At 39.4% G+C, this 21,689-nt stretch overlaps 1 protein-coding gene across 10 annotated transcripts in view; it reads right to left on the bottom strand.

The window, feature by feature from the left end:
- fsd1l (fibronectin type III and SPRY domain containing 1-like) overlaps nt 1-21,689 on the bottom strand; it is a 61,690-nt gene that overhangs the window by 39,037 nt on the left and 964 nt on the right. For 9 of the 10 annotated variants that reach the window (XM_043719428.2, XM_087994610.1, XM_087994613.1 and 6 more), the window contains exons 2-4: nt 19,358-19,453; nt 14,967-15,098; nt 4,197-4,298 (exon numbers count right to left, since the gene is read on the bottom strand). In XM_043719428.2, coding sequence (XP_043575363.2) covers nt 4,197-4,298; nt 14,967-15,098; nt 19,358-19,453 — 330 coding nt within the window. Of the gene's footprint in view, nt 1-4,196; nt 4,299-14,966; nt 15,099-15,995; nt 16,067-19,357; nt 19,454-21,689 lie in introns of all 10 variants that reach the window. The other variant, XM_087994608.1, reaches the window with a different exon arrangement.

Raw genomic sequence — 21,689 nt, 5'->3', positions numbered from 1 at the left:
TGCTTAAAAAACCTAATCCTGAAACAATGCAACACTTCCTCACTATGGCATTAGAGCAATACCTTAAATTAAATGCAAGACTATAGAGTGGAATTTTAATGCAAAAACCACTCAATTAACATACACTGGCATTATATTCAAAATATATTTTTCCCCCATAAAAAGCAGAAGTTTGTTTACCATGACACCAGTGCAAACAAAATGCAACTGATAGCGTGTGCATCTGCATACAAGGCACAAGTTAAAAGTATGATGGAATTCCCTTCACTTTCCTGGCTGGGTGCAGTCCCAAACACAAGAACCAACTGTACAGTATGACTGCAATAAACACTGTAGAAACTTTGAAGGGATCTTCAACAGCAAATATCAAATTTACAACTTCACAAAGCACAAAACTGCAGATGAATGGTAACACTTATTTTCAAGTTCCTTCTGAAGTGCAACACAATCATGACTTAGGCAAACATCAAATCTTCACAGGGACTGCAACAACTCAAGACAGAGGTTGACTACTATCTTCAAGGGAAGCTAGGGATGGTAAATAAATGTTGGCCTTGTGAGAGGTATGCATATGATGGGAATGATGTCTTAAAATAGTTAATTTAGGGAGTTCCTTTGACTGTATCTTTAAAACCTGTGACATCTGCCACCTCAAAGGACAAGTCAAGCAGATAAGCGAACAACATTCTATTTTCTCTCCAAAACACACTACCCTGACTTAGAACTATATCACAATTCTTTTACTATTTCTGGCTCAAAATGCTAGTATGTCCTTCCTGACAGCACTTGTAGATGCACTTAAACCACAAGAGAACTGTGCAATGGTTCAAATAAGTACCTTATCATCAATCTGCTCCAGAACATGGGCGGCATGGTGGCACAGTGGTTAGCACTGCTGCCTCACAGTGCCAGAGACCCAGGTTCAATTGCTGCCTCAGGCGACTGACTGTGGAGTTTGCACGTTCTCTCCGTGTCTGTGTGGGTTTCCTCTGGGTGCTCCAGTTTCCTCCCACAATCCAAAAATGTGCTGGTCAGGTGAATTGGCCATGCTAAATTGCCCGTAGTGTTAGGTGCAGGGGTAAACATAGGGGAATGGGTCTGGGTGGGTGCCCTTCGGCGGGTCGGTGTGGACTTGTTGGGCCAAAGGGCCTGTTTCCACACTGTAAGTAATCTAATCTAACCTAACATTAAGAGATAGGCAATAAATGCGGGTGTAACCACAGATATCCACATAACAAATAATAGAGATCCTGCAAAGCAATCCACATCTATGGCAAGTTAAACATTTCCTACTTTGGAGTAAAAGCCTATACATCATACAAATTGTTAACAACCATTTAAATATGAGGAGACCAAGGTTGAACTAATTCTGTCTGTCTTGTTTAACTTCAAATTAGACACAGAAGCTAAGGATTTCTATGTAAACTCCTGTTGGCTGATCTGATTGCCAATTGGTAAAAGTGTGATGAATAGATTGGGTTTATTAATCTCCAAAAACAAACTACTGAACATGAAGCATAGGTGTACTTTAACCTTCAAATTTAATCTAGTTTCCCACAGACAAAATCCATGAGGAACCCATGGGCACTTTAGAATTGTGTTACAATGTTACATTTTCTCCTTGGTTGTAAACATCTTGAATGCTTCAGTGGAAGAGAATACAGAGAGATATCGTAAATACATCATACATGCCTGAAAGTCTCTAATACCCTCAGACCCAAGAACCATGCCTCCAGTACAAGGGAGATGGACAAAGACCTACTGCACGTGATTTATCAACTGCAATCCAGAAAGAAATGTCTCAGAAACAATGAATGGTAACGTCAGCTTCTCCTCATACAATGATAAACCTAAATTTTCTAAATCGCATTCTAACAAAACCATTTTATTCCAATATTATTTCTACTTTCACAAATTTTCTGTTAGATCAAACTCCAACTTCCATTCATAGACTCACTTCATATGTGAACTGACAGCTGACAGAGGGAGCTCCATGGTATGTTAGCATAAGACTTTTTTTAAGGCAACTTGTCAGATTTTAGTCCAGGGCATTCATAGGCCAAGTACTTTACTTCTTCAATGGAAACAAGTCAAATAAGAAACAGGAGAAGATTGAAATCTGCCTTTTGAAGCAATTCTCAGAAGTTATAAAGAAAAGTACACATAGAAGCTTATCAAGATTACTCAATCAAGCCAGTACAGAGCTAAGCTTTAGCTGATAAGAAAAAGTTTGCCAACATCCCAGAATTTATTCAAAAGGTCAACCATTATTTCAGGGGCAAATGTGAAATATTCAAACATACATATTCCTTTGAACCAATGTCTCTATATGTAATAACATAGGAGCTGCATTTTACATTCATGACCACATGCTGTAGATGAGCCTTGCATTATTCAGAACTTGGGAACATATTCCAGCATTTTACTTGCAAATTAATGATTAGCAGGAGTACTTTCTAGTGAAGCTCTTTCCCCCTCAGCTTACGGAGAAATACAGCCTTAAGTCTCTACAGTCATAGAGCTGTACAGCATGGAAACAGACCCTTCAGTCCAACTTGTCCATGCCGACCAGATATCCCAACCTAATCTAGTCCCAAAGTTTGTGCGAAGATTTGTAGCTCGGGTGCTCATTGTTATGGTTCTGTTCGCCGAGCTGGAAGTTTTTGTTGCAAACGTTTCGTCCCCTGGCTCCCCTTGGGAGCCTCCTGCGAAGCGCTTCTTTGATGTTTCCTCCGGTGTTTATAGTGGTCTGTCCCTGCCGCTTCCGGTTGTCAGTTTCAGCTGTCCGCTGTAGTGGTTGGTATATTGGGTCCAGGTCGATGTGTTTGTTGATGGAGTTTGTGGATGAATGCCATGCCTCTAGGAATTCCCTGGCTGTTCTCTGTCTGGCTTGCCCTATGATAGTAGTCGAATTCATGTTGCTTGTTGTCTGCGTGTGTGGCTACTAAGGATAGCTGGTCGTGTCGTTTCGTGGCTAGTTGATGTTCATGTATGCGGATTGTTAGCTGTCTTCCTGTTTGTCCTATATAGTGTTTAGTGCAGTCCTTGCATGGTATTTTGTACACTACATTCGTCTTGCTCATGTTGGGTATCGGGTCCTTCGTTCTGGTGAGTTGTTGTCTGAGCGTGGCTGTTGGTTTGTGTGCCGTTATGAGTCCTAGGGGTCTCAGTAGTCTGGCAGTCAGTTCCGAGATGCTCCTGATGTATGGCAACAAAAACTTCCAGCTCGGCGAACAGAACCACAACTAATCTAGTCCCACCTGCCAGTACCCAGCCCATATCTCTCCAAACCCTTCCTATTCATATACCCATCCAGATGCCTATTAAATGTTGCAATTGTACTAGCCACCACCACTTCCTCTGGCAGCTCATTCCATACAAGTACCACCCATCTGAGTAAAAAAGTTGCCCCTTAGATCTTTTCTATACCTTTCTCTTCTCACCCTAAACCTATGCCCTCTAGTTCTGGACTCCCACACCCCAGGGAACAGAGTTCGTCTATTTATCTTATCCATGCCCCTCATGATTTTATAGGCCTTTAGAAGGTCACCCCTCAGCCTCCTACGCTGCAGGGAAAACAGCCCCAGCCTATTCAACTTCTCTCTATAGCTGAATCCTCCAATCCTGGCAACATCCTTGTAAATCATTTCTGAATCCTTTCAAGTTTCACAACATCCTTCTGATAGGAAGATCAGATTTGCACGCAATATTCCAAAAGTGGCCTAACCAATATCTGTACTGCTGCAACATGACCTCCCAATTCTTGTACTCACTACTCTGACTAAAAAGGAAAGCATACCAAATGCCTTCTTCACTATCCTATCTACCTGCAACTCTACTTTCAAGGAGCTATGAACCTGCACTCCAAGGTCTCTTTGTTTAGCAACGCTCCCTAGGACCTTACCATCAAGTGTATAAGTAATTTTCCAAATTCACCTAAAATTAGAACAGTGCAACAACTGCACTCCCCACAGTACAGCAAGTTAGCCCCAACACTGAACTAAACAGCTGTGACCATTCAAATGGATAAGGTGGAAATTGATCAGGCGCATCTTAATGGAGGTGTACTTGTAAAATAAATTACATTATCTTAAGTTCTTACATGATTTTGCAATATCTTGTCAGTCATTTCTACCAATCTCAAATGTTTCATTCTTGAAAAAAAGAACGCTTCCATGCAAAGCCAAAAATCATACCTTAGTAAAAGCTTCAGGGTCATTGGTGCTTAATGTCCGATTTGCATAATCTAGTAGTTCCTCCGAACTTTCCAAAGCATTGTTGCATATGGTCAACTGGTTCTGATGAAATCAAAAAATATTGCACAATTAGCCATTTGTGTTCATTGTAATTACATATCACAAATTGCATTTTCACACTCAAGATGGTTTTGAACTAACAAATTGAGGGATGCTATTCATACATGCATTCTAGTAAAGTTATAAGAACCAAAATTTCAACAGAATACAAAACAAACTAACAAGAAAATAAAGTATTTAAATTGCAATCGTTCCAATTCTTTGTCATTTCAGTTAAACAAAAGTAGACATATTTTTGGTTATCTTATCACTCAACACAGAACAACAAATTACTCTTTAGGCCTTATCTCCACAGCAAACAAATGAGGGGATTACCATGTCATGTTTTCAGCCTTAAAGGTAGAAGGTTAGTTTAATGTCTCAATTCACAAAATTGCCATTCATCTCTGTACTAAACACAAGAAAAATCAAACCAACAGCCAATGTGGTTTTTCAAAACAATTCAATGAATATGGTGTCAATCCCACCTGCAAGATTTCAACTGCAGATCATTTACCTTAATTTCTTACCAAGGGAATGGTGTTCAATGTTTGAATGATATTTAACCACCACAAATTTAAAAAGACCCAAAGGAAAGCCCCAGAGTCTGGTGGCAAGGCTTGAAGACCAATACTGTCAGTGCTACTTGAGGTACAATTCCAAAGATAAGTTAATTAAAATCACAGCATTATGGACAAGGAAAACATGAATGATATGTTTAAGAATTCACAAGCTTTTCTGTTCAACCACTCATTTTCTGTGCCTGATAAACTTTGACACATTCAATCAGTTACCAGTATCCTGTTCTATGCTACCTCAATTATCCACTACCTATTATCCATTAATATAATATTCTAGTGTCATAGGCGTCTTGGCCAGAAGGAACATTAGCTTCCTATATTCTTGAAATTTAAAAAGGTTTTGATAACATCTCACTTAAGCATTAGCTATTAACATTAGTATCAACTCCTGTTAACTCATGGGATTGGGGATAGTATATTGACATCTCGAGAGCTGGTTGGCAGAGATACAGTAGCATACAATGAATAGTGGGGTACCACAGGGATCAATGCTTGGATCTAAGTTTTTCACAATGTATGCCAACAATTTAGATGAATGAACTGAATGTAATATCTCAGCTTGCAAATGACACAAAGCTGGGTAGGTGAGCTGTGAGGAGGATGCAAAGATTCTTCAGTGTGATTTGGATAATTTAAGTGAGTGGGCAAATGCATGGTAGATGAAGCACAATGTGGATAAATGGGAGATTCTTTGGTGGTGGAAATAGGAAGCATATTATCTGAATGGCTATAGATTGGGAAAGGAGGATACACAATGAAACCTCGATGTCCTTGATCAGCAGTTGCTGAAGCTAAGCATGCAGTTGCAGCAGGGGACTGAAGGGACCAAATAGTATGTTGGTCTTCCTAGTAAGAAGATTCAAGTACAGGAGCAGGCAATTTAGCAGAAACTTGGTAAGCTCACACTAGGAATAGTGCACATACCTTTGACCTTCTTATTGAGGAAGTATGGTCTGGCTATTGAGGGGGTACAATAAAGATTACGAGACTGATTCCTGGGAATGAAGGGCTGATATATGAAGAATCTTTAGTGAATATTGCAATAACCAATTAAGTTCAGAAGAATCTCAAACTTTCAACAGGGTAAACACAGGAAGGATATTCCTGATAACTGGAGAGTCCAGAACCAGGGGTCAGTTTAAGGAAACGGGGTGAGCCATTTAAGATTGCAATCTTCACCCAGAGAGTCGTGCATTTAGGGAATACTCCGCAAAAGAAAGTGGTTGAGGCCAAAACATTGAATATTTTTAAAAGAGTTAGATATATTCTAAGGCCAAAAGGAATCAATAGACATGGGGAGAAAGTGTGAACAGGGTACTGAGATGGATGCTCAGCCATGGTCATATTGAATGATGGAACATGAGGGGCATGGATAGGGTAAATAGACTCCCCTGAGGTCGGGGAGTCCAGAACTAGAGGGCACAGGTTTAGGGTGAGAGGGCAAAAATATAAGAGAGACCCAAGGGGCAACATTTTCACGCAGAGGGTGGTACGTGTATGGAATGAGATGTCAGAGGAAGTGTTGGAGGCTGGTACAATTGCAACATTTAAGAGACATTTGGATGGGTATATGACTAGGAAGGGTTTGGAGGGATATGGGCCGGGTGCTGGCAGGTGGGACTCGATTGGGTTGGGATATCTGGTCGGCATGGACGGATTGGACCGAAGGGTCTGTTTCCATGCTGTACATTCTCTATGACTATGTTTCAAGGGCCTACTGTTACTCCTAATTTCTATGTTTCAATGAAATATAGAAAGAGAAGTCTGCATACAAAATTACATTGTTGCCATTTTCAGTTTGTGTGAACAGTGTTTTAAGTCCTCCTCAAACCCTAACAACTCCAAACAGCAGTCCTTCAGATATGGCAAGGTCACACTTACAATCCATTGACCTGGTTTATACCATACTGTAAGTAGGAAAACTTGTCCAATAGAGGTCAACCTCAACTTGCTTCTCAAAATGCTGCACTCAATGTTTAGGAAACAAACTTCATCTCAAATTTGTCTAAAAATTCATTTGGCTTCATCATGCATTAATACTCAAAGTCAATTTGGTTAACAATGGTTAACGGTTTTTGAGATTGTCTTTTACAGAACACTTCTAAAGTGTCAATCTGGTTGTCTTTATAATAATAAAATCAAGGAGTGCTGGAAATCTGAAACAAAAACAAAGTGACTGAGAAAGTCAAGAGATCTGGTAGCATCTGTGGATAGAAAAACAGAGTTAACATGTTGAGTGCAAAAGATTCCTGGAAAAGTTCCCTAAGAAAGGAGGATTCTAGGAAGGGGATGAGTCGACCACAGTTAACCAGGGAAATTCAGAACACCATCAAATTACCATAAAATGTGGCAAAGATTTGTGGCAGACAAGAGGGTTGGTAATGTTTTAAAAACTAAAATGACCAAAAATTAATAACGAGGAAGAAAACAAACTTTGAGGGTAAACTTGCAACTAATACCAACTCAGACAGCAAGAGCTTCTCTAAATATACTGTTACGACATGGGATAAACCTCACTGCTTTTTTTAAACCAGCAACACAAAAGATTTATCCCATGCAGTAATGTGAAAATTCAAAAGGCCAAGAACTATTTGAACAATTAACAACTTTATTTCTTAAAAGTATATAACAGGGAATAATAAACTAACATCTTTTACTTGCCCTTCTATAATACTAGTCCAATAAAACCCCCATTTAAGATTTACTGAAAAATTCAAATTTCAAAACCATCCAGCTGTCAAATCTTCTCTTTGCAGATTTGCTCTCCAAGTCAGTGTCGATGTTTTTCTCTGTGCAAACTCCTTCTCCAGAAAGGCCCTCTCAAACAGTTCTGACTAGCAGTCTATATCTGTTGGCCTTTTGTCAGTTCTCCCCCAACTGTTCAATTTTTCCCGGTCTTATACCCCAAAGCATCAGATTGCATCATTGACTCTATTGACGATATTAAAAGTCAAAGTCAAAGAGAGGCACAGCACGGAAACAGACCCTTCGGCCCAACCTATCCATGCCGACCAGACATCCCAACCCAATCTAGTCCCACCTGCCAGCACCCGGCCCATATCCGTCCAAACCCTTCCTATTCATATACCCATCCAGATGCCTTTTAAATGTTGCAATTTTACTAGCCTCCACCACTTCCTCTGACAGCTCATTCCAGACACGTAGCACTCTCTGCGTGAAAATGTTGCCCCTTAGGTCTCTTTTATATCTTTCCCCTCTCACCCTAAACCTATGCCCTCTAGTTCTGGACTCCCCAATCCAGGGAACAAAACTTTGTCTATTTATCCAACCCATGCCCCTCATGATTTTATAAACCTCTCTAAGGTCACCCCTCAGCCTCAGACACTCCAGAAAAAAACAGCCCCTGCCTATTCAATCGCTCCCTATAGCTCAAATCCTCCAAGACTGGCAACACCCTTGTAGATCTTTTCTGAATCCTTTCAAGTTTCACAGCATCTTTCTGATAGGAAGGAGACCAGAATTGCACGCAATATTCCAAAAGTGGCCCAACCATTGTCCTATACAGCCACAACATGACCTCATAACTCCTGTACACAATACTGTGACCAATAAACGAAAGCATACCAAACGCCTTCTTTGCTATCCTATCTACCTTCGAATCCATTTTCAAGAAGCTATGAACCTGCATGCAAGGTCTATTTGTTCAACAATATTCCCCAGTACCTTAATTGTATACTATAATTGTATAAGTCCTGCTAAGATTTGCTTTCCCAAAATGCAGCACCTCGCATTTACCAGAATTAAACTCCATCCGATACTTCAGCCCATTGGCACATCTGATCAAGTTCCCGTTGTAATCTGAGGTAACCTTCTTCGCTGTCCGCTACACCTCCAATTTTGGTGTCATCTGCAAACCTACTAACTATACCTCTTATGCTCAGGTTCAAATCATTTATGTAAATGATGTAAAGTAGTGGACCCAGCACCGATCTTTGTGGCACTCCACTGGTCATAGACCTCTGGTCTTAAAACCAACCCTCCCCCACCACCCTCTATCTTCTACCCTTTGAGTCAGTTCTGTATCCAAATGGCTAGTTCTCCTTGTATTCCATGAGATCTTATCTTGTTAACCAGTTTCCCATGGGGAACCTTGTCAAATGCCTTAGTCAAGTCCATATAGATCACATCTACCGCTCTGCCCTCATCAATCCTCTATTACCTCATCAAAAATTCAATCAAGTCTGCGAGAAATGATTTCCCACGCACAACGTCATGTTGACTATGCCTAATCAGTCCTTGCCTTTCCAAATACATGTACATCCTGTCCCTCAGGATTCCCTCCAACAACTTGCCCACCACAGATGTCACGCTCACTGGTCTATAGTTCCCTGGCTTGTCCTTACCACTTTTTTTAAATAGTGGCACCATGTTAGCCAACTTCCAGTCTTGCAGCACCTCACCTGTGACTAGCAATGATACAAATATCTCGGTAAGAGGCCCAGCAATCACTTCCCTAGCTTCCCACGGAGATCTAGGGTATACCTGATCAGGTCCTGGGGATTTATCCACTTTTATGCGTTTCAAGACATCCAGCACTTCCTCCTCTGTAATATGGACATTTTTCAAGATGCCACCATCTATTTCCCTACATTCTATATCTTCCATGTCTTCTTCCACAGTAAATACTAATATACTAAATTCAAACTTGATTGGAGTTTGTTTTTTTGGGGGTGTAATTTAAACTGATTGGCCTAATTCAAATTTGTTTTTATCTCCAGGCAACCAGCTACATTAGTTGCTGGACCAAAAGGTTGCATTATATCTTGTTCAGAACAATTGGTGCTGTCAGGTAGTTCTGCTAGCTTTTAAAAGGTACAGTACACCCACATCTTCATAACAATACTAGAGGCCAAACTGAACATTGACTCCTTAGAATAGGGCTGACGAAACAACAATGGAGTTGCAAAGTAGCTCACTGTTTAGCACTGCTGCCTCACAGTGCCAGGGACTCGGGTTTGATTCCACCCTTGGGTGACTATCCATGTAAAGCTTTCACATTCTCCCTGTAGCTGCATGGGTTTCTGTTGGGTGCTCTGGTTTCCTCACACAGTTCAAAGATGTGCAAATTAGGTGGACTGGCTTTGCTAAATTGCCCATAGTGTTTACAGACGTATGTGTTGGGTGAATTAGTCATGGGAAATGCAGGGTTACAAAGGATATGGCAGGGAGGTGGTTTTGGATGGGATGCTCTTCAGAAGTTCAGTGTGGACTCAAAAGGGCCAAATGGCTTGCTTCCACACTGTAGGTATTCTATGATTCTAAGTATCCTGAATCTATTGGACACATGAAAATGATTAAGCTACACAGATAAATGGATGCACCGGCAACAATTTTCCAAGAATTCAGTGATTCTGAAAACATCCCAGAAGGTTGGAAAACTGCCAATGTAACGTATACCTAAAAAGGGGAGTGAAAAAAGGTCAGTTAGCTTAATGTCTGTTATTAGGAAAATGTGAGCATCTATTTTAAAGGATGTAATTGCACAATATAAATTAAGCAGAGTCAGCTTGGCTTCATGCCTGACAAATTTACTATAATTCTTTCAGGTTGTAACAAGCAGGACAAAGTGGAAACAGTGGGTTCAATATATTTGGATTTCCAGAAAATGTCAGGTAAGATACTACATGTTAGGCTACTTAATAAGGTACAAGCCCATAGTGTTGATGGTAGTATATTAGCAAGGATAAAGGATTACTAATAGAAGGACAGTCGGGATAAGTGGTACATTTTCAGGATGGCAACCTATAACAGTTATGGTGCCAAAAGGATCAGTTCCAGGGGCCACAATTATGTACAAGACTTATTAATGATTGGATGAGGAAAGCAAATGTACTAATGCCAAGTTTTGGATGATACAGAAATAGGTGGGAAGGCAAGAGTTGCAAATGACAAACAGCTGGTAAAGAAATATAGACAGGTTAAACAAGTGGGGGGAAAAAAACTTGGCAGATGGAATTTAATATGGGAACATGCAAGGTTATACATTTTTTCAGAAAGAATAGAGCTGCTGAACATTATTCAAATAAAAACGACTACAGAAAGTAATGAAACAGAAGGACTTAGAAGTCCTTGTCCATGAATCATGAAAAGCTACCACCCAAGTCCAGCAGCCAATGGGGAAGGCAAATGGAACTTTGGCCTTTATTTCAATAGGAATGGAGCACAAAAATTAGAAAGTCTTGCTAAAGCTATTCAAGACAAGCTAGTTAGACCACACCTGGAAAACTGAACATATTTAGTTCCTTTAACAAAACAAAGATGTACTTGCATTACAGGCAGTATAGAGAAGCTTAACTAAGTTGATACTGGGTAGGAAAGATTGGCTTGTAACAAGAGTCAACATTATTGAAACATTTAGTTTGTACGGGTCGAAAACAGAAATTGCCTGAAAATCTCAGCAGGTTTGGCAGCATCAGTGAGATTTTCCAGCAATTTCTGTTTTTGTTTCAGATTTTTCACATCTGCAATTCTTTTAGCAGAAGTATGTAAGTTAGCTCAATGATTGCTTCATCCCAATATCCACAAACAGAGCTGCATCAAGAAATTATTTCAACGAGCTACATCACACTGCAGCACTCAAGAACTACAAAAAACAGAAGAAAAAAAAATCTGTACAAAGTTTTCAAGAAAAAATACCCAATAAACATAATCCACCAATTCCTCAGAAACAGACAATGCAACCAAAAACTGTAGCCACATTACCTAACATCAAAGACTTTTCAGAAATGACTGCCAGATTACTCAGACCCCTTGTGGTAGCGCACAAACCTACCAACACACTAACATGAATGAACCTAAAGGATCCATAAGATACTACCAGCAAAACTAATGTCATTTACACAACAGCATGCAAGAACTCTTAAAAAGACCCACATCAGACAAACTAGCAGGAAACTTACCACCAGGATACGTGAACACCAAATGACCACAAAAGACATGACCCACTATCACTAGTTTCCATACATATAAAGGAGGACACCACTTTGACTGGGGCAACACACATCCTAGGACAGGCGAAACAGAGACACACACGAAAATTCTTAGAGGCATAGCATTCTAACCAGAACTCCATCAATAAACACATCGACTTAGATCCCATCTACCTTGCTTTGAAAAAGAGAACTGGAATTGACATCACCCACCTTAAGAACCAAGACCTATAAATGGAGAGACTTTCTGATGTTACCTAGTATGGCGACGAAACGTCTGAAAGCAAACCTTCAATCTCAGCAAGCTAACTTACATACTTATCATCAACCTGAGCTACAAACCTTCTCAAAAATTCTTTTAGCATTTTTTTGTCAAGTTTCTTAGGAAACCTGACAGAGTAACTATGCATTGTTTTTCATCCTTGTGGAAGAGTCTGGGACCAGAGGTCACAATATCAGAGTAAATGGTTGCCTATTTAAAGGCAGAAAGGAGAAGAAATTTCTTTTCTCCAAGTAGTAAATCTGTGGAATTATTCACCACATTGCTCATTGGCTTATTCAATTCAAATGCTCACCACTGTACCATACTTCTGCTAGATAGGAAAGGTGGCATGAGGGGCTACAATGAATTGGAAAAGAAATTAGCATATACACTAGCATTGTAATAGTATCTGAAATGTTAACTGATTGATAGAATTGAGATGCCAAATGCTTAATTAGTTCATGGGCTAACTCTTAGGCATTTCTAGTGAGCAGCACTTTGTGGGTTTAACAATGCCAAGATTGTCCGAACCTGTCCAGATCAGACAAGTCCAATCCCTTGAAAATAAAAAAAACTGTCTAGACTCCAGAATCACCTAGACACAAAATATTAGCTTGCCCTCTCTCCTGCTGCATGACCTGTAGTAATTTTCAGCATTTTTTGTTTCCAGTACAGAGCCCAGCATTTGCTCCTACATTAGATCCCATTCCTTGAGTGGCACAAGAACCATTCAGGTTTTTAACAAAAAAAATTAGCTAGCTGAAGATTGCAGACAGGCATCAGGAAAAACAACATATAATTTCTTGAATTCAAATTTGGAAATGTCAGAGTAATATTGGAATGCTTAATATTAGAAATCGCAGGTTTCAAGCCCAGCATTACAGCCTTGCAAGATAATGCTGTGCAAATTTGTCAAGTCATCATGTTTGGTAACAAGCATTTATGTGACAAATGAAAGTCAGTGAACATTAATAGATTGTTCCAAAGTACACTGCACTCACGATCTGACAGATGCTAGCAAAAACATGCTGACTCTGCTATTGACATACATTGTTTTGATGTAGACAGTACGTCACATGTAAACCTAGCTCAGGTACAGTCTCCCAACATGTGCAAAATTCCTAGCTGAATCTTTTCCCCTTGCATGTGACAGGCCAGTTACTTCTTTTCCTGCTTTACGTGCATCTGCATCTGAATCTGAAGCCTGAAGAATCACTGGTTTTACTGAAATGGCTTGAAGGATGCATGGCTTTTTTTGTACACTTCATATATCTTGCAGAGTCATACATCACGAAACAGACCCTTCAGCCCAATTTGTCCATGCCAACCAGGGTTTCCTAAACTAAACTAGTCCCATTTATCTACATTTAGCCCGTATCCCTCTAAATCTTTCCTATCGACGTATCTTTCTAAATGTCTTTTAAATGTTCTAATTGTACTCGTTTCGCCCACTTCCTCTGGAAGATCATTCCATAAATGCAACTCCCTGTGTAAAAGATTTGCCTCTCAGGCCCCTTTTACATCTTTCCCTTCTCACCTTAAACCTATACCCAATAGTTTGGATTCCCCTACCCTGGGCAAAAGACCTTGGCTATTCATCTTATCTATGACCCTCAGGATTTTATAAACTCTACAAGATCACCCATTAGCCTCCAGGGAAAGAGGTCAGAGAATCTCCTAATAACTCAAACCTTCCAAACTCAGTTAACATCCTGGTAAATATTTTTTGCATCCCTTCCAGTTTAATAACATCCTTTCTCTCATTGGCCTTCACAGTTAGCTCATTCAATATACAGCACGATTATTTCAGACCAGCTATTTACCAAACATTTTCCAAAGAAACAAGAACAATCATTGGTTGTAAAACTCATGTGTGGGAGCATTTCTGGAGAGAAACCATATTTTGGTCACTGGACTCCAAACTGCTTTCTCTGATGCCAGATGCTCTCAGACCTGCTGAAATTTTCAGCAACTTGTTTGTTTCTGATTTCATCATCTGCGGTTCTTTGGGCTGCCCCTATCCCCTCCAGGGAAAGATTTGATAGAATAATGAGCCCTTAACCGGGGAATATTCTGGAAATAAACAGCAGCAGACTAGAGGTTTGATATGAAGTGCGGGTGCCACATGCAGCATCACCATGCACTACACAGTGGTAGCCATTTGGGGATCAGTTAGCTGGACAGCTGGTTTGTGAGGCTAACAATGTGAGTTCAATTCCCACTCTAGCACAAAAGACTTGCCTTCGCAATTGCTCCCCTCACCTGAGATCCGGTGACCCTCAGCATAAACCATCACCAGTCTTGTCTCCCTAATGAGAGCGCAGCCGTATGGTCTGGTAGGACTACAATGACTTTAAATACTTGGTACCCATTTACATGTTCAGCATCTTTTATTTTTTTCCCTCAGAAATTTTCAAAGTAGACAGTACTGCCACAGAGCATGGAATACGGAGTGTTGCCACTTCAAACATTAAATTGACACAGAAGCCAAAACCACATGAATTATGTCATTGGTACCATAGTAATGAAAAGAGTTCACAAGATCAGAGGTGATGGTGGAGACTAGTACAATTACAACATTTAAAAGGCATCTGGATTAGTATATAAAAAGGAGGGTTTAATGGGATGAGCTAAATGCTGGCAAATGGGGCTATGTTAATTTAGGATATCTGTTTCCATGCTGTACATCTCTATTACTCTAAGTCAAGGACGTATTCTAATCAATTTGAGTTGAAATCAATGTTAGAATTTTGGGTAGCCAGAAAAATTAGCAGTTTGGAATTATTAATTTGGTTTCAACTAAACACAAATATACAGATATAAATTATTCTGGATATTCCCAAAAAACAAAAAGTCTGTCTTGAAGAACAGCTTTTACCTGGAGTTCTTGGCTTTTGTATGTTTGTTCCTGTTTAATTTTGTTCACCATACTAGCTTTCATCTCATCCAGAGTAGCCTGAAGAGCACCGAACTCTTCTTCTAAGTCAATCATCACTTTGGTGGTATTGACCTGCATGAAAAATGCAAGTAAAAGACAACTTTTTAAACTTACCTATATGCTGAATTAGCTCCTTATTCAAAATAGAAGTCACAATCAAATTTTGGTATCAGCAAATAAACAATCCAGAAAGAGAGAGATACTAAAAGACTAATGTTTCTTTTGCCTGTATATAATCAATTCGTATTAGCTTCTATACTCAATTCATTTCAAAATGCTTTGACCAGTCTTTGAAAGAAAGATATACAGTAATTCATGGATTTCAGGATGACAGAATGGTGAAATAAGTAATGCATATAGACTTAAATATTGAGAAATATTAAATGAAGCACACTTGGGGGTGTGGGGGGGGGAGAGAAAATGTGGAGAATGTGAGAAGACTGCATGCTAAACGTGACAATTTTGAAAATATGAAATCACAAGCTGAAGCCCATACACAAATTCTTAAATGTGATGTGGCAAACATGATATGGTGAGGAAAAGAACACAATAACTGGGCCTGTTTCCACACTGTATGTAATCTAATCTAAAAAAAACTGAACCCATGCTAGACTATTAACCACAGCTTAGGTATCAGCTGGAATATTGTAGACAACACTGGACAATGATTATTTGGTAAATGAGATTAATGAATCATGGAAGCTCTTAATTTCCAGACCAAACTCAAATTTCAGATTATGAAAGAAATGGGAATAACAGCAATTTAAAAGGGAGACTAGAGAGGAATTTTACAGCAAGTCTGACTACAATCTCATATTCATGGAGTTGCATCACATTTGCGTTATGAATTGTGAAGGTAAACCCCTTGAAGCTCAGTCTGCTTGAACATGTATAGCAATAGCCAAAGGATTAGTTGCTATTATGGAAAATGGAACAACAGAAAATTTAAATCATGAGAGTAAAAATTACCCTCATTTCCAGAGATGGAGCCACATCACCAGCAGATGAATGAAGTGGTTACGTAGACATGGGTTACAATACTGTCAAATGAAAACAAATAAGAATTGGTCTTGACATTGTCACTTCCTACAAGAATTAAAATCAAAAGTGTTTTGAGAGATAAATTACTACTAATTGAACTGAAAAAAATTTGGATTTTTCAAGAGAGATCCTTAATGAAATCTACAAAAAAGGTGGTCTGTTAGTTTCCTGAAGCACAGTGCAGCTTTAGATTAGATTACTTACAGTGTGGAAACAGGCCCTTCGGCCCAACAAGTCCACACCGCCCCGCCGAAGCGTAACCCACCCATACCCCTACATTTACCCCTTACCTAACACTACGGGCAATTTAGCATGGCCAATTCACCTGACCTGCACATCTTTGGACTGTGGGAGGAAACCGGAGCACCCGGAGGAAACCCATACAGTCAAGGGGAGAATGTGCAAACTCCACACAGTCAGTCGCCTGAGGCGGGAATTGAACCCGGGTCTCTGGCGCTGTGAGGCAGCAGTGCTTTCTTAGACCGGAGTTAACAACTGGTTAAATGCATAGAAGAACGCAACATAAATTTTAATATATTGTATCAAAGATTGACAGTTTTCAGATTGGAAATTGTTGGATCAGCATTTGAGATATTGGTTTGTGTCTTAGATGGGCAGGCAACCTGCTCCAACTGATGTTTGGTTCTCAAGAAGAGAATCCATTGGATTCGTTGACAGTTTGCCCTGGAAAATTTCTGGGCATGTAGTCTTCATTGAAAAATTGGAGTATTCAATAGTAACACAATAGAATACGCAATGATGCTAAATTTTGAATATTCCAGATACTAGTCACAGCATCAATACAACTGATGAGTACAATATAATGACAAGTCTTCACTTTCTTTCACAGTAGTCAAAACTGAAACAACTAATGAGAGAAGAATTCATGGGATTCCCAAGAAACAATCAATTGGCGCTTCAGTTGTGACTTGGAGTATCATGTGAACAGCCCAAAGCAAATAGGCATGATCTTCTAAATAATACATGACAGTACTACGACACAAAGAAGAAAAAAGATGATATCAACAAGTTCTGGTGCACACTGTAGAAAAGACTTTGAATACATGGGAGAGTATATAGCAGAGGTTCATGAGAAGGGTTCCAGCATGAAAAATTCAATCTCTGAGGATACTTTGGAAAAATTGGCACTTTTTTCCTTAGCGAAATGGTCATGAGCAGACCTGATAGAGGTATAAAATGTCATAAAAGATGCAGGTAGTGTAGGTAAGAAGAAACTGTTTTCGCTCACCACAGGGCTCAAACCAAAGGATTTGATTTTTTTAAAAAAGCAAATACAAGAGGAGAATAAAAGCTTTTTCATACAAGTATTAAGGGTCTGGAAAGCACTGCCTGGAAGTGTATTGGCAACAGTTTCAACTGCGGCATTCAAGGGGACAATGGATTAATATTTAAATAGAAACCACATGCAGGGTTACAAGGAAACAGCAAGAAATTGACACTAAGCCAAAACACTCAGACAACCAGAGCAGACAAAATGGGCCGAATGGTCTCCGGTATTGTAAAAACTCTTGTGAATCAACTAAGCACAATATGTTTTAGTCCTTTGATCAATTCATTAGATGACTCCTTTAGTTGCACAGTATTAAGTGCAAGTACTTTACACATTCAGGCCATGAACTTCCCTATTTCATCAAGTGATGAAGATTAAGGAACGTGCTCAGGTAAAATATTTGTAATTCATGTGAACTAGCTGGAGTAAGCCATTTCAAACAACATCCTTTCACTTCTCGTGAAATACTTATCTTGGGTCAACCTGCTCTGAGGAAAGCATAAAAGAATCTTGACATGGAACATGACAAGGCATTCATTTCATGAAAATTAGTTGACCCGCAGTTTATTCAGGAAATCTTCTCCCCAACATGATTATTGTTCATTTATGAATTCCTGAGGCACATGATAGATATTTGCCTGTTCAGATGTCCTATGACACAACTCTAGGACTTAAACCAAGGTCTACTGGTTCAAACTTAGGAACACTACCACGGCACCACAAGAACCCCCAAACCTTCCAGACAATAGGCCAGACACCACCATCACCATCCTGGGATATTTCCCACTGGCAGCACAGACCCAGCAGAGGTGACAGCACAGTGGTATACAATGGGGAAGGAATTGCTCTGTGAGTCTTCAACATTGACTCCCAAAGACCATGAAGTCTCATGGCTTCAAGTTAAACACAGCAAGGAAATCTCCTGATTGCCATGTACCGTCCTCCCTCAGCTGATGAATCAATGTTCATCTATATAAAAGAGCACCAAGTACTGAGGGAAGCAGGGGTGCAAAATGTCCTCTGGTGTGGGATTTCAATGTCCATCACCAAGGAATGATTCAGCAACAGCACCGCTAATCAAACTGGTTGGGTCCTAAAGGAAATAGCTGCTCATCGCAGGCTAGGGATCCAACTAGAGAAAAAATATTATTTTACCTCACCCTAATCAATCTGCCAGATGCATCTATCCATGACTATTGGTAAGAATGACCACCGCACAGTCATAGAGATTGTCAGCATGGAAACAGACCCTTCGGTCCAACCCGTCCATGCCGACCAGATATCCCAACCTAACCTAGTCCCACCTGACAGCACTTGGCCTATATCCCTCCAAACCCTTTCTATTCACATACCCATCCAAATGCCTCTTAAATGTCGCAATTGTACCAGCCTCCACCATTCCTCTGGCAGCTCATTCCATACACGTACCACCCTCTGTGTGAAAAAGTTGCCCCGTAGGTCTTTTTTATATCTTTCCCCTCTCACCCTAAACCTATGCCCTCTAGTTCTGGATTCCCCCTCCTGCATTCAATGAGAATACCATCTATCATGCTGAATAGCATTATCACCATGCTAAGTGCCACATAGCAACATCCTGACAAGTATTATTTGGCAATTTGGTGAAAATGAGGACTGCAGATGCTGGAGATTAGAGTGGTGCTGGAAAAGCACAGCATGTCCGGCAACATCTGAGGAGCAGGAAAATTGAACTTCGGGCAGAAGCCATTCATCAGCCCTTCCTGATGAAAGGCTCCTGCCCGAAACAGTGATTTTCCTGCTCCTCGGATGCTGCCTGACCTGTTGTGCTTTGGCAGCACCACTCTAAACTTATTCAGCAATTTGTCTACATCATCCTTTACTTGGGTAGATTTGCATAAAGTTGAATTGCAATAACCAAATACTAATTTATAGACAATTAAACTATGGATATGAGTACAGGAAAAAAGTTTGAATGAGTACATGTATGCAATTTTGGAGAAAATACACTTAAAAATACTACCTGAACATTTTTTAAAGTATGGTTCAATGTCTCAATAAAATTCTGTATTTCGTCATCTTTGTTTGCCAGTGTTGTGATAATTCTTTGCAATGCTTCCTATATAAAAAAAGAGAAATAGGTCATCCAAATAAAACAAAAATCACGATCTATGAACTAATATCAATATCTGATGTAGAGCTGGAAACTTTTCATGCAATGCTATATATGCAAGTTAAGCAGATGTAAAAGCTTTAGCCCTCACCAATTTCCACAACCTTTTTTAATTAAAACATGGTCAATTTTAACTAGAGGGTCTTGCGTTCAAAGTGAGAGTTTCATAATTTTAAATCATGGAATGAAACTACTCACCCATATTGTCCAGGAAATACAAGCTGCATCTAACCTAGCAAGTCTACTCAGAATCTTATATATTTCAACAAAATCACCTTTCACTCTTAGGTTCTGAAAGTATAGGCCCAATTTCACTCAGACTCTCATCTTAAGACAAGCATAAACCTTTACAAACTGACCCTAATACAATTACATCTTTCCTTAGAGAAGGGGAAATGCGCCTTTCTAATTGTCACCTACACTTGAATCCTGACTTTGTGCTCTTCGAACAAGTACAAAGTCCCTCATAACATTAACATATACAAATTTCACAACTCAAATCTGCATTTGCATTCTGACTACCAAAGTGAGTAACCTCGCATTATACTATGATCTTGATGCCTACTCACTTCATCTACTTACCTTTTTCCGGCCACCTCAGTTTATATTTTCACTTAACCTTACATTGTAAGCAAACTTAGCTATATTACTCAAGTCCTTTTTCCAAGTCATTAATATAAATCATGAATAATAGATACCACTGTTGATTCTAATGGTGCTCCACAAGCAACAGCCTGGCAATTTGAAAATGCCACATTTATCCTTAGTCTTTGCTTCCTGTGCATTAATCACAGTTTATCCATGTGTATATCCAACATCATGAGTCACACCTTGAATATTAATCCTTTATGTTGTACCTTATATGCATCAATCTCCAGCTAAAATAAAAGTGTTTGAAGGTACAATTCCTAATCAACATTTGACCCTATCAATTATTTGCTTTTCACAATTATTAAATCTTCAGTATATTATTAAACTATATACCAAATCAGTCACTAGATCCTGGCATTTAAAATGACAGAAAGGTCAAGTAAACCTCCATAGGGTAATTCAGGCAACAGACAAGACCTAACAGAAAAGCATCAAGTGCAAAGAAAATCTACAACAAAATAAGTTCAACCCACTGACATGCATAACTACAATTGATTTGTTTTAATCATTGCATTGGTTCTCTCTCAATTATCACTCTCAGTGAATTGCAAGTGATATTAGACAGAGGTTTGCACTTGCTTAATCAGTTGTATTGTAATTTTCCAAAGCAGGTTTAAAAACAGAGTTAAGGCATTGAGCAGTCAAGTCTCCTTTGCATGATACACAAATAATTCATATTCTCTCATCATTGAATATTCACTGGCCCCCTTTACATACACTTTTACATCATTTAATTTTTCCCCTTAGAAGTCGTTTTACTTGTGTGCATGCTAGTTGAGAGCATGGGACACTAATGGCTGGAATACAGATGTGGTCAGGTTTCACTAAAAAAAACAATGTTGGTATTGCCAGTCTCACTCACTCCATCTTTTCAGTCCTACCACCCCATCACTGCAGATTTTCAAAAGCCCAATGCAAAAAATGGGATAGACTGTCAAAAATACCACCAATAAAGGCCCCTGCACCAATATTCAAGAGCCAAGCAAATTTAATTCAATCCACATGAACAAACTAACAGAGGGTCTAATCATATCCTCTGAATCTTAAAAGCTAAGCTCCTCACTGCCAAATACTCTTGCCAGTATCAAATATACTGAGCAGAGATTTGTCAATCTGCCAATCCATTAATCTTATAAATGCATTCGTCACTGTCAGTTGAATCAGACCGTAGTCATTCCATTTTTGGTTCAGACTACATATAGATTAGGCTTTGGTACAGGTCTTTAAAAAGACTGCTCAAACACTGAGATAAAGTTGAGTTGCTTTCAAATCTGACGTTTTATGATATCAAAATGGTCTTTGCTATACGCTACTCAAATAAAGCTAATACTGTTTCAAGACATGACTGTTGTTGAACAATAACTAAACAAGATCATAAACATTAGCAGTCTTCAAAAATTGGAAAACATCTGTCCAATTAACTACTTCCAAAAAGAGCAATAGCACTTCCCATGCAAGTAACTTTACAACCCAAAATACAAATATTTACAAATAAGTACTTAAAGCACTGAATGATACAATGTGAACCAAC

This window comes from Chiloscyllium plagiosum, unplaced genomic scaffold (assembly GCF_037043375.1).
Source record: "Chiloscyllium plagiosum isolate Xiang-an unplaced genomic scaffold, Cpla_swu_hap1 HiC_scaffold_2, whole genome shotgun sequence".
Lineage (NCBI taxonomy): Eukaryota > Metazoa > Chordata > Chondrichthyes > Orectolobiformes > Hemiscylliidae > Chiloscyllium > Chiloscyllium plagiosum.
Note: the sequence above shows the minus strand (reverse complement) of the source record. Positions and strands in the feature narration are given on the sequence as shown.